The following is a 13,876-nucleotide window of genomic DNA, read 5'->3' on the forward strand; positions in this document are numbered from 1 at the left end:
AGGCGAACGAATATAGCAGGTGAACAAAAGCAGGCATTCGCCATAAGTTACATGGTCAACATGGACCACGTGGTGTGGATCAAGGTCCCAGATATACCAAGATGCTTTTATGAGGCAGGATATTCCAAGGGCTCAGAATTACTTCCCAGGAGCCAGTCAAGGGCAAGTCTTTTCTCTGGAACGTGCAGGCTTTCAGCTCCCCTAAGCCTTCCGAGTCAACTCTTTACTTCATGCACCCATGGCTGGGAATAGAGGAAGCAGCTTCCCGTGGGGAAGAGTAACTGTGTCTTGTAGTCCAAACTGCTGACTCCTGAAACCAGTTGTCTCAGACTGGACACAGCTGGCCTCAGGAAGCGCTGTGTCTCCTTAGTGCACAAGGGTGGATGTTGGTCATTTAACATTATTTTCCTGCAGCCTAATAAACCAGGTGGGACATGAAATGAGACTTTAATAAAGCCTTCGGGAAAACACAAGTATATAGAGAGTAACAGGATTCCAGATGTCATGGATATAATTCAACTCTCTGACCCTTTAGTCCCGGAAACACATTAGTTTTTTTTCTGAATCAAATTAAGCTTCCCTTGAGCACCTGCCTCTCTCACAGCGGGAAGAAACCTTTCAAGCACAGGCGTGTTTCGGGGATACTCCCTCCCCCATTCTTTAGGATCCAAAGAGAACCCTTGGGCATATGTACTTGAGAAAACTGGGAAGTAGGGATCCAGATTTCTTTCGTCTATTTGCAGTCGCCATGGCAACGTTTGTGTCAGAAACTAGAAAAAGTCCAGGCAAAGGCAAGAAGCTTATAAAGCATCCTACTCCACAGTTGACCCTGGGGAGCTTGGCCGGGGATCCCAGTCTCAAACCGGAATTTCTGCCTCTAAGGTGTGGTCAATGGTCTGTGTCTGCAGAAAGCTCCTCGTGGGAGCGGGGTGTGGCAGTTTGCTAGGTCTCCCGCGACAAAGGGCCGCAGACTGGGTGGTTAAACAACAGATGTTTATTTGCTCCTAGTTTTGGAGGCATATCTTTGACTTGATTCCATTCATGTAACCCCAGAAAACATCTCTCTAAATGTTTCCAAAATAGGCACACATCCCATCACTTTGAAGGTAGGTATTAAACACATGGGATTCGATTTCAGCTGTTAAGAAATCCAGACCATTACTGAAGCTAACTGAGAAAATAGGTTCTATTCATATAAAGTTAAAGCGACTGGTTACAAAATGAAAAAAGGAATCCAAGGCACAACCTGAAGAAAAATAGAGGGCAGGAAAGAAACACGGAAGGTTTTGCTCTAAGACATAAAATTTGGAAAAATAAGGTTTTGCTCTAGAACATAAAGTTAGGAAAAATAAAAATATTGCACAGAGGGGGTGGGTGCCTGGGTGGCTCAGTCGGTTAAGCATCCTACTTTGGCTCAGGTCATGATCTCACAGTTTGTGGGTTCGAGGCCCACGATGGCAGTCTCTGTGGTCAGCACAGAGCCTGCTTGGGATCCTCTGTCCCCTCTCTCTCTGCTCCTCCCCTACTTGCATGCATACGCACTCTGTCTCTCTCAAAAACAAACATTTAAAATATTTAAAAAATAATGCACAAAGGAAACTAAGATTTCTGGTCCTCAGGATTGTGTGCCCAGTTACTCATGAGAATCCTGTAATGGTCCCCCAACACTGAGAGGCACTGCCCTGCTGAGGAGTCTCCCCAGGGCCCCCTTCATGTCCCTGTTCCTCAGACTGTAGATGAAGGGATTCAGCATGGGGGTGACAATCGTGTACATCGCCGAGGCCACCAGACTTGTCCTAGAGGATGAAGTCGCTGCAGAACTGAGGTAGACCCCGAGGCCAGTGCCATAGAACAAGGAGACCACCGAGAGGTGAGACCCACACGTGGAAAAGGCTTTGTACTTGCCCCTGGCTGATGAAATTTTCAGGATGGAGGAGAAAATCTGAGAATAAGAAAAGAGGATCCCAGAGAGAGGAAAAACACCTAGGACAATAGTCACAAAATACACCACCATGGTGTTGACGAAGGTGTCAGAACAGGCGAGCTTCAGGACTTCAGGAGGATCACAAAAAAAGTGTGGGATTTCCATGTTTGTGCAGAAGGACAGCCTCAAAAGGGTCAAAGTCTCGAGCAGGGAGCCCATGACACTGATGCACCAGGACCCCACGGCCAGCAGCCTACAGAGCTGGGGGTTCATGATGACCATGTAGTGCAGGGGGTGACAGATGGCCACAAACCGGTCATAGGCCATCACGGTCAGGAGTAAATTGTCCAGGCATCCAAACACGATGAAAAAAAATATCTGGCTGAGGCAGCCTGCACAGGTGATAAGTTTTCTCTGCGTCTGGATGTTCCAGAGCATCTTCGGGATGGTGGTGGAGGTGAAGCAGATGTCTACAAAGGACAGGTTGGCCAGGAAGAAGTACATGGGGGTGTGGAGGTGGGAGTCAGAGCTGACGGCTAGGATGAGGAGCAGGTTCCCAGTGAACGTGACCAGGTACATGGACAGAAATAGCCCAAATAAGAAAGGCTTCTCCATGAATCCCAGGAGGAGAAAGTGTCCAGCTCCTGTTTGGTTTCCTCTTTCCATGGGGCTACTGGCCTTGTCCAGAAAGAGACAAAAAGCAAGACACGATTCACTCCAAATAAGCATTCCCCCGAATGACCGAAATATCCTTAATCCAAACCCAGGGGAATCATGAAGTCGTTTGTTTTGGCTAATGATTGGCTTTCTTTGCTGACAAATTGTGGTTACCATCGCTACCTGGGAAAATTGTCCCTAAGATCAGTGGTTCTCCAGTTATGGTCCCTGTACAGCACCATCAACATCACGAGGGAACCTGTTAGAAGTGCCCATTTTCAGGCCCACCTGACCTACTGAGTCAGATGCTTTGGGTGTGAGGCCAGCACTCTGGGCCTTGACAAATCCTCCTGGGGATCTGATGCACACCCAAGTTTGGGGAGCACTGCTCTAGTGCTCCCCTGCATCCCTAAGCAGCCATCCACGGGGGCTGCTTTTCACTTTGTGCTCGGTGCTTGTGGGAATGGGCAATTCCCTAACCCCAGGCAGATCATCCAACCTCTGAGAGGTTCTTTCACTGTGCTGCCTTTCCACGATTTCTATATCTTAGATCCTCTGCACCATGGGTGCGCCTTCTCATAAAAAAATAATAACCAATATTATTGTTGTTAATAGTCATTTACGTTTCATTTGTATTATCAACGCCTAAATAGAAATTCCACCAAAATTGCATTTATAAATGTACCACTCTAGAGTTTTTTATTTATTGATTTCAAAATATTACGTTATTTTTTTAAAATTCCGGTCTAACTTCTCTAAAGAAGACATCCGGATGGCCAACAGGCACGTGAAAAGATGCTCAACGTCGCTCCTTATCAGGGAAATACAAATCAAAACCACACTCAGATATCACCTCACGCCAGTCAGAGTGGCCAAAATGAACAAATCAGGAGACTATAGATGCTGGCGAGGATGTGGAGAAACGGGAACCCTCTTGCACTGTTGGTGGGAATGCAAATTGGTGCAGCCGCTCTGGAAAGCAGTGTGGAGTTTCCTCAGAAAATTAAAAATAGACCTACCCTATGACCCAGCAATAGCACTGCTAGGAATTTACCCAAGGGATACAGGAATACTGATGCATAGGGGCACTTGTACCCCAATGTTTATAGCAGCACTCTCAACAATAGCCAAATGATGGAAAGAGCCTAAATGTCCATCAACTGATGAACGGATAAAGAAATTGTGGTTTATATACACAATGGAGTACTACATGGCAATGAGAAAGAACGAAATATGGCCCTTTGTAGCAACGTGGATGGAACTGGAGAGTGTTACGCTAAGTGAAATAAGTCATACAGAGAAAGACAGATACCATATGTTTTCACTCTTATGTGGATCCTGAGAAACTTAACAGAAACCCATGGAGGAGGGGAAAGAAAAAAAAAAAAAGAGGTTAGAGTGGGAGAGAGCCAAAGCATAAGAGACTCTTAAAAACTGAGAACAAACTGAGGGTTGATGGGGGGTGGGAGGGAGGAGAGGGTGGATGATGGGTATTGAGGAGGGCACCTTTTGGGATGAGCACTGGGTGTTGTATGGAAACCAACTTGACAATAAATTTCATATATTGAAAAAAAAAAATAAAATTCCGGTCTAATGAAAGTACAATGTTACATTAGTTTCAGGTGTACAATATAGTGATTCGACGATTCTGTGCACCACTCAGTGCTCATCACAAGCGTGCTCTTTAATTCCCATTACCTGTTACACCCCTCCCCCCTCCCCCCCCCCACTTCCCTTCTAGAACCATCAGTGTGTTGTCTTTAGTTAAGAGTCTGCTCCTTGGTGTGCTGTGCTCTTTCCGCCCCGCCTGATTGTTTTCTTTCTTTTTTTTTTTTAATTGTTTTTTTAACGTTTGTTTATTTTTGAGACAGAGAGAGAGAGAGACAGAGCATGAACGGGGGAGGGGCAGAGAGAGAGGGAGGCACAGAATCGGAAGCAGGCTCCAGGCTCTGAGCCATCGGCCCAGAGCCCGCACCGGGCTCGAACTCACAGACCGCGAGATTGTGACCTGAGCTGAAAATCGGACGCTTAACCGACTGAGCCACCCAGGCGCCCCTGTTTTCTTTCTTAAATTCCACACAGGAGTGAGATCATATGGTATTTGTCTCTCTCTGACTGACTTATCTCACTTAGCATGATGCCCTCTAGATCCCTCCACACTGTTGCAAATGGCAAGATTACATTCTTTTTTTTTTTACGGTCGAGTAATATGCCATTGTATGTATACCTGACATCTTTTTTATCTAGTCATCAGTCGACTACAGTGTCCTAGACTTTCTCAATATTGGCTTTTTCTTCACCTAAGTTTGTCCTTTCTTTTTAGTTTTATCAAACTATAGTTGGTTACAGAAAATTGCCCTTTTCTGATATATGCGTGTTGGTAAGTTTGGACATATGCTTCATGCCTGGTATCACTACAACCAAGGTAATAAACATATCTGACATCTCCCAAATTTTTCTTGTATACTCATACAAGAATACTCATAATTTATCCTCTTACCATATTTTATTTAAAACATTTTTTTAATGTTTATTTATTTATTTATAAATTTTAATGTTTATTTTTGAGAGAGAAAGAAAGAGAGAGAGAGGCAAAGCATGAGAGAGAGGGAGACACAGAATCCGAAGCAGTCTTTAGGCTCTGAGCTGTAATACAGAGCCCAATGTGGGGCTTGAACCCACGAACCGTGAGATCATGACCTGAGCCGAAGTCGAACGCTTAACTGACCGAGCCACCCAGGTGACCCTAATGTTTATTTATTTTTGAGAGAGAGAGAGAGAGAGTACACAAGCTGGGGAGGGACAGAGAGAGAGGGAGACACAGAATCCAAAGCAGGCTCCAGGCTCTGGGCTGTGAGCACACAGCCTGATGTGGGGCTTGAACTCAAGAACTGTGAGATCATGACCTGAGCAGAAATCGGACACTCAACCAACTGAGCCACCCAGGCGCCCCTATTAAAAAATTTTTAAAATGTTTATTTAAGAGAGAGAGAGAGACAGAGAGCGAGCATGAGCAGGGGAGGGACAGAGAGAGAGAGAGGGAGACACAGAATCCGAAGCAGCTTCCAGGCTCTGAGCTGTCAGCACAGAGCCTGACGTGGGGCTTGAACCCACGAATGATGAGATCATGACATGAGCCAAAGTCGGACGGTTAACCGACTGAGCCACCCAGGCGCCCCTGGATTTTATTAAAAATTTTAAGTTTTTTTATAATATTTACATACTTTCTCCAAATAATACAAACTTACAACACCTATTTATCTTTGGATCTTATTGCATTGGTATGAAATTCCACAACCCTGCTCAAATTGATGGTAAGAGTTGGTATTCTCAGTTCTTCATATCTTTCAAAGAATTCTTTCCGAGAGGGGCGCCAGGGTGGCTCAGTCAGTTAAGGGCTTAAGCCTTAGGCTCAGGTCGTGATCTCACAACCCGCCTGGGGCTCTGTGCTGACAGCTCAGAGCCTGGAGCCTGCTTCCTTTTTCTCTGCCCCTCCCCCCACTCATGCTCTGTCTCTCTCAAAAAGAAATAAACATTAAAAAAAAAAAAAAAGGAATTCTGTCCAAGAATAATCTTGGAGTTTTGTAATTTAATAAGATGTTCATTATAATTTAGGTTACACAAACATATTTTCATCAACTTAACTAGCATTTTAATTCCTAGATACCTTAGAGGGTCTTTGAAAGCATAGTAAGTGTTTAGTGATTAACAATTTAGAAAAAATAATGTTAAATCCGATCTCCACATTGCCTGATAAATTTCTTTTTAAAAAAGTTTTTGTTTAAATTCCAGGCAGTTAACATACAGCGTGATACTAGTTTCAGGCGTACAATTTTGTGATTCTAATATTTACTTTTTTTAAAGCATGTTCTACACCCACCGTGTGTTATATGTAAGTGGCTAATCACTAAATTCTACACACGAAACCAATTTTACCATATGATAACTAGAATTTAAATAAAAACTTGGAATAAACAAAGAAAAGTAAGCTCTACACCCAACGCGGGGCTCAAACTCATGACCCTGAGATCAAGAGTCACCTATGATTTCAATGTTTAATGTTAAGTGTGGAGCAAGAGACCATACAAGCTATGGAAAGAAAATAAATAAAAAATATAGATAACATAAATTAATAGTGAAAATATGTAATCTTTGAAAATAGAAGTTCTCTCTGAATAAAAAGTCTGGAAATAATCCAAGAAAGAGAAGAGAAATAAGAAGAAAATATCAATAATTGTACCATTAATTGAAAAAGCTCTTAATAATAAAATGTGCTGTACAGAAAATTAGAATATTAAAAATAATAGATTTGATTGACAAAATGTAATATATTTAACTTACCAAGTCTAACTATAAATCATAGAAATATTAATGTATTAACTGGGAAAAGTTACGGGATATTAAGGATTCATACAAGAAAATATAAAAAAGGCAATAAATGTTTGAGAATATTGGCACAAACCCAAGGAAAAAAATGAGCTACAAGGAGATGCACAAAATGTGGACAGGGATCATCCTTGAGTGGTAATATGAATCCTGATTTTAATTTGAAAAAATTTTAAAAGTTTATTTATTTATTTTGAGAGAAAGAGAAAATGAATGGAGGAGGGGCAGAGAGAGAGGGAGACTGAGAATCTGAAGCAGGTTGAGGGCTCATAGCAGAGAGCCTGATGTGAGGCTTGAACTCATGAAGTGTGATCATGACCTGAGCCAAAGTCAGACGCTTAACTCACTGAGCCACCCAGGCGCCCCTGAATCCTGATTTTTGGATTCATTTTCTTCTATTACATCTTTCAAAACCTGCAAATGAACACACATGTGGTCTATCTTCAAGAAATAAAACACTTTAAGATTTGAACATGTTGAGACTAAAATATAAAATAAAGCAAAAAGCCTATTAGTCAAGCAGAAAAGTAAGGTAAAAGCAGAGTTAGGGAATTAGAAGAAAAATTCCACAACTGAGAAAGAAATTGCAGGATCAATTCTTTGCCCAAAGCAAACATACAGACAAAATTAGACAGAAGTCTAATGAAAGGGATAAAAAGAAAGAAAAAGAACAGAACTGCCTACAATTAGGAATGAGCAAAACGGACACAGGTTTAAGGATACACGCATCTTTGCAAGATAATATTTATAACTCCATGGTAAAAGTTGGGAAATCTCGAAGAACTGAATTTATTTCTGGGAAAATATGTGTTAGAAGTCGATTCAGAAGGATAACAGATCAAAATGAAGGAGGGAATTAAATGAACAAAGCTCACCTCCAAAAATGCCCTGGGGAGGGTCCCGTGGCAGGAATCATAAAAGAATTCCCCCTTTAAGTATTAAAGAAAAGCGAGTCTACTATTTGGGATGTTGCTTATCAACACGTGGAAAATTACAACCAATGCAATTCTAGGAGAAAAAGACAGAAGTAAGAGAAGCTAAGTATGGAAAACACAACTCTTCATCATTGGAAGATCATGGATTGGTGGCAGGGTGTGAATTGACGGCCGACCTTTTAACTGAGTATGATTTTCGTAATGCAGTGGATACAAAACAAATATGCAAGGACCAGTAGCCATTTTAAAGTGACATTCGGTGGCACGAAAGTATACTGGCATGTTTTGCAATCATTGCTTCTATCTTGTTCTAAAACGTTTTCATTACCATGGGAACGCTGAACTATTTTTGTAGCTTTTCTGTGAATGCAACATTATTCAAAAATAAAAATTAGCAAAAAAAAAAAAAAAAAAAAAAAAAGAAAGTGGGCGCGCGAGAAAACTCCCCCAGCAGTGTTCATATGTACAGTGACATCCGTTAGAAAATAGATCACAAGCATTTCACATGTTAACACAAATATAAATGGCCAGGAATAGGGACTGGAAACTTGCAAATACATAATAAATGAGAGCAATGCATTCATTAAATTAGCTAAAATTTCTTGAGGACCTCTTAAGGACCTCATATTAACCTCCTGAAGTGGATACTGCAATTATCCTAACTTTCCAAATACGGAAACTGAGACCCGGAACATTAAGTGACTTGATATACCAGAAGATGTATGAATGGACTCCTAAGTGTTAACGGTGTGGAATCCCAGGGTATATTTGTTGTTTGAATGAATAAATGAGGAAGATTTTCCAGATGAAAGAATACGAGAGTGTCTTTGGTAGAAGAGAACAGAGGCACTTATCATGGCTTCCAAAAACCTGAGGGGAAGAGAAATCGACAGACACAGGAATGGAATTGTGTAGAATGTTTTAAGTAAGTGGACTCTCACCCCAAATCCAGCCTCCAAGAGCTTCGCCCGTCTCCACGCTTGTTTCCCACAGCAGATACTCTGATAGCATTAGGGCACCTCTAGCTCTGTGTGTCCTGTCTTCCCCGGGTGACAGATATTCAACTTAGCTCCAAGAAAGGACAGGAGGGGTGCCAGGTACCTGTTCTCTGAAAGGGCGCAGCTGAACTCTCTCCTTCCTGGGACAGCTGAGCTGTAGTGAGGGGAGGAAAGGGCATATTTACTACTTCTAGGTCCTCAGAGGTTGAATTCTGACAATTCTCATTAAGTTAATTGTTCTATTATTACTCTATTCTCTGGGCAACTTGTTTCCCATGGGTGAGGGAGTCAAAGTGGAAAAGAACTTTTCTTCTAGGCTTGTCCTCTTGGGAGCATCTTGGATGTCAGCTATGTGTATGACATCCCATGGGCTCTAAGTTGTGGTGCTCTTTTTATTTTATTTTTTATTTTTTAATGTTTATTTTTGAGAGAAAGAGAGAGAGAGAGAGAGAGAGAGAGAGAGAGAGAGAGAACACAAGTGAGGGAGGGGCAGAGAGAGAGAGGGAGACACAGAATCCGAAGCCCATTCCAGGCTCTGAGCTGTCAGCACAGAACCCGATAAAGGGCTCGAACCCATGAACCGTGAGATCAAGACCTGAGTGGAAGTTGGATGCTAACCGACTGAGCCACCCAGGAGCCCCTAAGTTGTGGTGTTCTTTTCTCCATGGGCCTGACCTTCACTGTCTTCTTTCATGAACATTTCCTCAACATCTGACATAGAATTTCTTTGTCTACCAAAGGCATAAACAGGCATATTTTTCAAGACTCTGTGAGTCTCAAGCGCTTTGATTTGGGACTGTCAACAGGGATCTGGACCACACCCAACTCCCAACAAGTATCCCATAGTTACATGGAAGAAGGGTGGAAATAGATCATCGTGTTTGGTGGAGTGTCAAAAAATTGCTTATTGTTGGGCTGCACAGGTAGAGTTTCCTTTGCAAAAGTTGCCCAAGTCCACTTATCTAGTTTTTTCATTTGGAGTAAACACATTCATCCCTTTAAAGCTGATGTGGACAATTGTTGGGGTTCGGAGCTGAGGACCAACAAAGAATTCTTGAGACATCTTTGGTGCAAATATCGGTTGGATATCGATGGATATACTGGAAGCTGGAAATCATTTTTGGAGGTCACCATTCATCCCACTACACCGTGTTCCAGTAAAACATCTTTACAAAAAAGGCCATGGGTTGGATCTGGTGTACGGGTCGTGGTTTGCTCACCCTTCTTTTTTTTTTTTTTTTTTTTAAGCATTTTAAATTTTTTTTTTCAACGTTTTTATTTATTTTTGAGACAGAGAGAGACAGAGCATGAACGGGGGAAGGGCAGAGAGAGAGGGAGAAACAGAATCGGAAACAGGCTCCAGGCTCTGAGCCATCAGCCCAGAGCCCGACGCGGGGCTCGAACTCACGGACCGTGAGATCGTGACCTGGCTGAAGTCGGACGCTTAACCGACTGCGCCACCCAGGCGCCCCTGCTCACCCTTCTTAATAGATTTCCATAGAAGGAGCTGATAACATTGTAAAATTAAAGAAAAGTTGAATGTGGCTTATTTTATGATAGTGGGGTTCGCCTACTAGAAGGTCAGTGATGTCTACATTATTCAGGCTCTGCACAATCTCCCCAGACCACGGTTGATCTAACTGTCAGACCCATCCACTATCCTGACCCCTCTTTCCAACAGAGTTCCATCCTATGCTAATGTACCCCATTAAAGTCAATGTACAGACCTTCAAACCTTAGTTCTAGGAGAAAGCCGAGCGGAGACCCAGCCATGAGCCTTTCCTTGGTTCTTGTGCTGATGGCTCCAATAGCCTGACAAGCAATTCCCGTACTAAGATACCTGGGAGTAACCCTTCTGGACCACCTCCTTACACTAGACTGAAGCCTAATGTAAGGAATGCAGGCTTCCTGGATGAAACTGTGGCAGCCTTGACCGGGGTGTGGGAGGAGAAAGGAGGGGCGAGGCTGTGTAAGCCTGGTCCCTTCTACTTAACCGGTAAGATGAGCCATTCTCCTTTCCTGGGTTGGTGGGAAGCCAGAGAGTCATGAGTAAGAGAACTGCATGTGGTAATTTCAGCCGTGGCTTTGAACTTGAAGGTGCCCAGGTGTGCCCAGGTGTGCCCGTGACTGCGCAATATGTGGGTCTGAATCAGGAGTGAATTCTGCCACGCCTACATGCACGGGATCGGGTTCCTCTTTGGGTTCCTCTTTGGATTCCTGGGCAGCCTAGGTGAGCACTATTTTCTCCGGTGCTGTCTGCAATTTACCAGCGGTTCAGCTTGTGTTTCCCCTCTGATGCCTTACGTTTCCAGAAGGTCGGATGCAAACCCATTTCTCCTCTCTTTCCCCCCCAGGGTTTTCTTTTAGCTCAGGGATGGCCCCATGGGGGGCAGGACCAGGATTAGGAAAGGAAGGTACTCGAGGAACAAAATGTAAGGGGTGTCTCCTTGGGTCCTGGGCGCCTTACCCTGGTCCAGGCCCCGTGCACCAATTCTCAGCCTAAGCCCTCCCCTTGGTAGCCAGACTTTTCCTTTTAGGCTTTCCCTGCAATGCAGAGTCATCCGTGGAGGTGGAGTGTGCTCCCCTCCCTCTGGGCGCCCTCGTGTTTCCCCTTGGTTCAAATGCAGGGACTGTGTCTTCCACTGGGTGGAGGGGCGCATCTTTCCCCTTGAGTTTCCTTTGCTTTTCCTCTGGTATCAGCCGCACGCGGTGTCCCCAGGCCTCTGGCCGGCTCAGCCACACACCTCTAACTTTGTTTCTTTTCCAGGCCTCCCCTCAGCTCAGGGCCGCCCCATTCCCCTGCAGGGCCCTCGTGCCTCAACACCTGGAGGTTTCCTCTGGTCGCCCGGGTTTCCCCTCACCCTCGGGGGTGCTGGATTTCCTCAAGGCTCTGCAGCGCGAGTGGTGAAGTCGGCCCATCCCCTCCCAGCACCGCATCCCCTCCGGGCAGCACACCCACATTTGCGCTGCATCAAGCTGTGTACCCCCCTCCAGCCGTCTGGGCACGTTTCCTCACAAATTCCTCCCACGGTCTGCGTTTCCCACTTGGGTTCCCTGCGGCCCAACCCGGTGCTCTTTCCTCTGGCTTTCCATTTGACAGGAGTGCTCTCAAACCCAACTTCTCCAGGTCTGGGGCGCACTGAACCCTCTGTTCCTAAGACCCCAGCTTGGCCTTAGCTCATGTGGGAGATAGTAAAATTCTTCCTGACCTCCGCAGTACTAGGAATGTGGGGTTTCTGCTAAAAACACCGGCAACCACAGGTTATGTTACCCAAGAATTTGTCCCAGACAAATTTTTAAAAAGTTTTTATATTATTTTATTTTAGATCTCAAAATGAAAAACTCAATGGTAATAATAAAGGACAGAAGGCAGGCAGGCGGGATCAGGGCAGATACCGCTGGATGGCAGGTGCTCTAGATCCTTCCATAGTGCCAAGGCCCAAAGGCTTCCTGGGCCAGACTCTCTGTCCTGCTCAGAAACTCGCAGATTGGAGACGTGGGCTTGATTGCTTGAGGAGACTTGCCCCCTGTGACAGACATCTCCTGGGCAGAGATTGGGAAGGGGAGCCTGTGCGTGCGACACCGTCTCGCTTTTCCTGGGTCTCACCACGATCCCTGCCGCCAGTCTGATGGTTTTCCATGTTGCTGCCTTCTAGGTGGCAGGGCAGTGCACTCGAAAGAAAATCACAGCCGTGCCTCTTTTGCACGCCCAAGAAGTCTGGCAGCTCCAGAGACAATGCACCGAATCTTTTACATTTAATCTTTTCTTTTCTTTGGTTTGTCACTGTTTCACGTCCGCTTCCATTGGACTTAGAGCGTGTTTGCAAAGAGGAGGCAACATGGGGCTCTGAGATAATAGCAAGACGGGGAAGAGGTGATAGAAGAGAAAACGCACCCCCTTGCTGACTTTGGCCACGGACCTGGTACCCGCTACGAGGCTTGCCTTGGAGTCCACCTTGGGGGCTGCTCTCTGAGGGACCTTATCTGTGTCCTCCCCTGCAGCCATGTGATGTCCACCAGATACAGACCATCAAGGCGACCACGCGTCTCTCCTGATCAGTGTCTCACTTTATGGACTCAGCATCCCGAGCAGACTGTCCCGAGTCCAGATGACATGCCAGAGTGAGATGCTCTGCATTTTCACTTTGGATTTAGCTGATGTGACAATAAGATGGAGGCTGAGGCCCACGGGGGACCACACACAGCAGAAGCAGAGCACTGGGGATTTCACTTTGCCACGCTGTCGGCCAAAGGAAAGAAATGCCAACAAAGCAAGTTTCCTCCGCTGATTTCTGCTGGTGGCTCATGGCTCAATCTGCTCATTTCTCCCCGTTTATTTTCTTCTATTTACATGTTGCTGGCACTATCTAATTTTATCTGGTTGCAATCACAGAGAAGAATTGGGAATTTGGTTTTGGAACCATCAGTAAAATAAGCATTGCTATCATCTGGACTATCTGCTCCCTGTGCTTGGGGCTGAGCTCACACGGCAAGAACTTTCTCTGCACTCAAAAGGGCCTTCTTAACACGAGAAGCTCTAGGAAACACCAAAGCCTCCCTTGTTTTCTGTCTCAGCTGTGTGTGTGTGTGTGTGTGTGTGTGTGTGTGTATTGAGGAAAGGGTTGTAAAGGGTGAAGAGTATAGGTTTTAGAATCAAAAGTCTAGTTCTTGGCTCTAGAACATACCTGCTGTTCAAACCTGGGCTTCCTAAACTTAAAGTCACTTCATGTCACAGATGGCGACTGGAGCTCCAACAATCACAACCATATTCCAGGAAGGAACAAGGAAGATGAAGGGTTAAATATTTTATTATTTTTTAAATCTTTTTAAAAATATTTATTTATTTTTGAGAGACAGAGAGAGACACAGCATGAGTGGGGGAGGGGCAGAGAGAGAGGGAGACACAGAATCGGAAGGAGGCTCCAGGCTCTGAGCTGTCAGCACAGAGCCTGATGCAGGGCTCAAACCCACGAACT

The 13,876-nt window shown here is 44.7% G+C and overlaps 1 protein-coding gene across 1 annotated transcript; it reads right to left on the minus strand.

The window, feature by feature from the left end:
• Nucleotides 1–1,270: 1,270 nt before the first annotated feature.
• Nucleotides 1,271–2,645, minus strand: OR7C2 (olfactory receptor family 7 subfamily C member 2). Its single transcript, XM_025916166.2, is given in 2 exon segments — nucleotides 1,271–1,650; nucleotides 1,652–2,645. Coding segments are annotated over 2 exon segments (990 nt in total). The 5' UTR covers nucleotides 2,591–2,645; the 3' UTR covers nucleotides 1,271–1,599.
• Between the last annotated feature and the right edge of the window lie 11,231 nt (nucleotides 2,646–13,876).

This window comes from Puma concolor, chromosome A2 (assembly GCF_028749965.1).
Source record: "Puma concolor isolate L17-30 chromosome A2, mPumCon1.1.hap2, whole genome shotgun sequence".
In the NCBI taxonomy this organism is placed as follows: domain Eukaryota; kingdom Metazoa; phylum Chordata; class Mammalia; order Carnivora; family Felidae; genus Puma; species Puma concolor.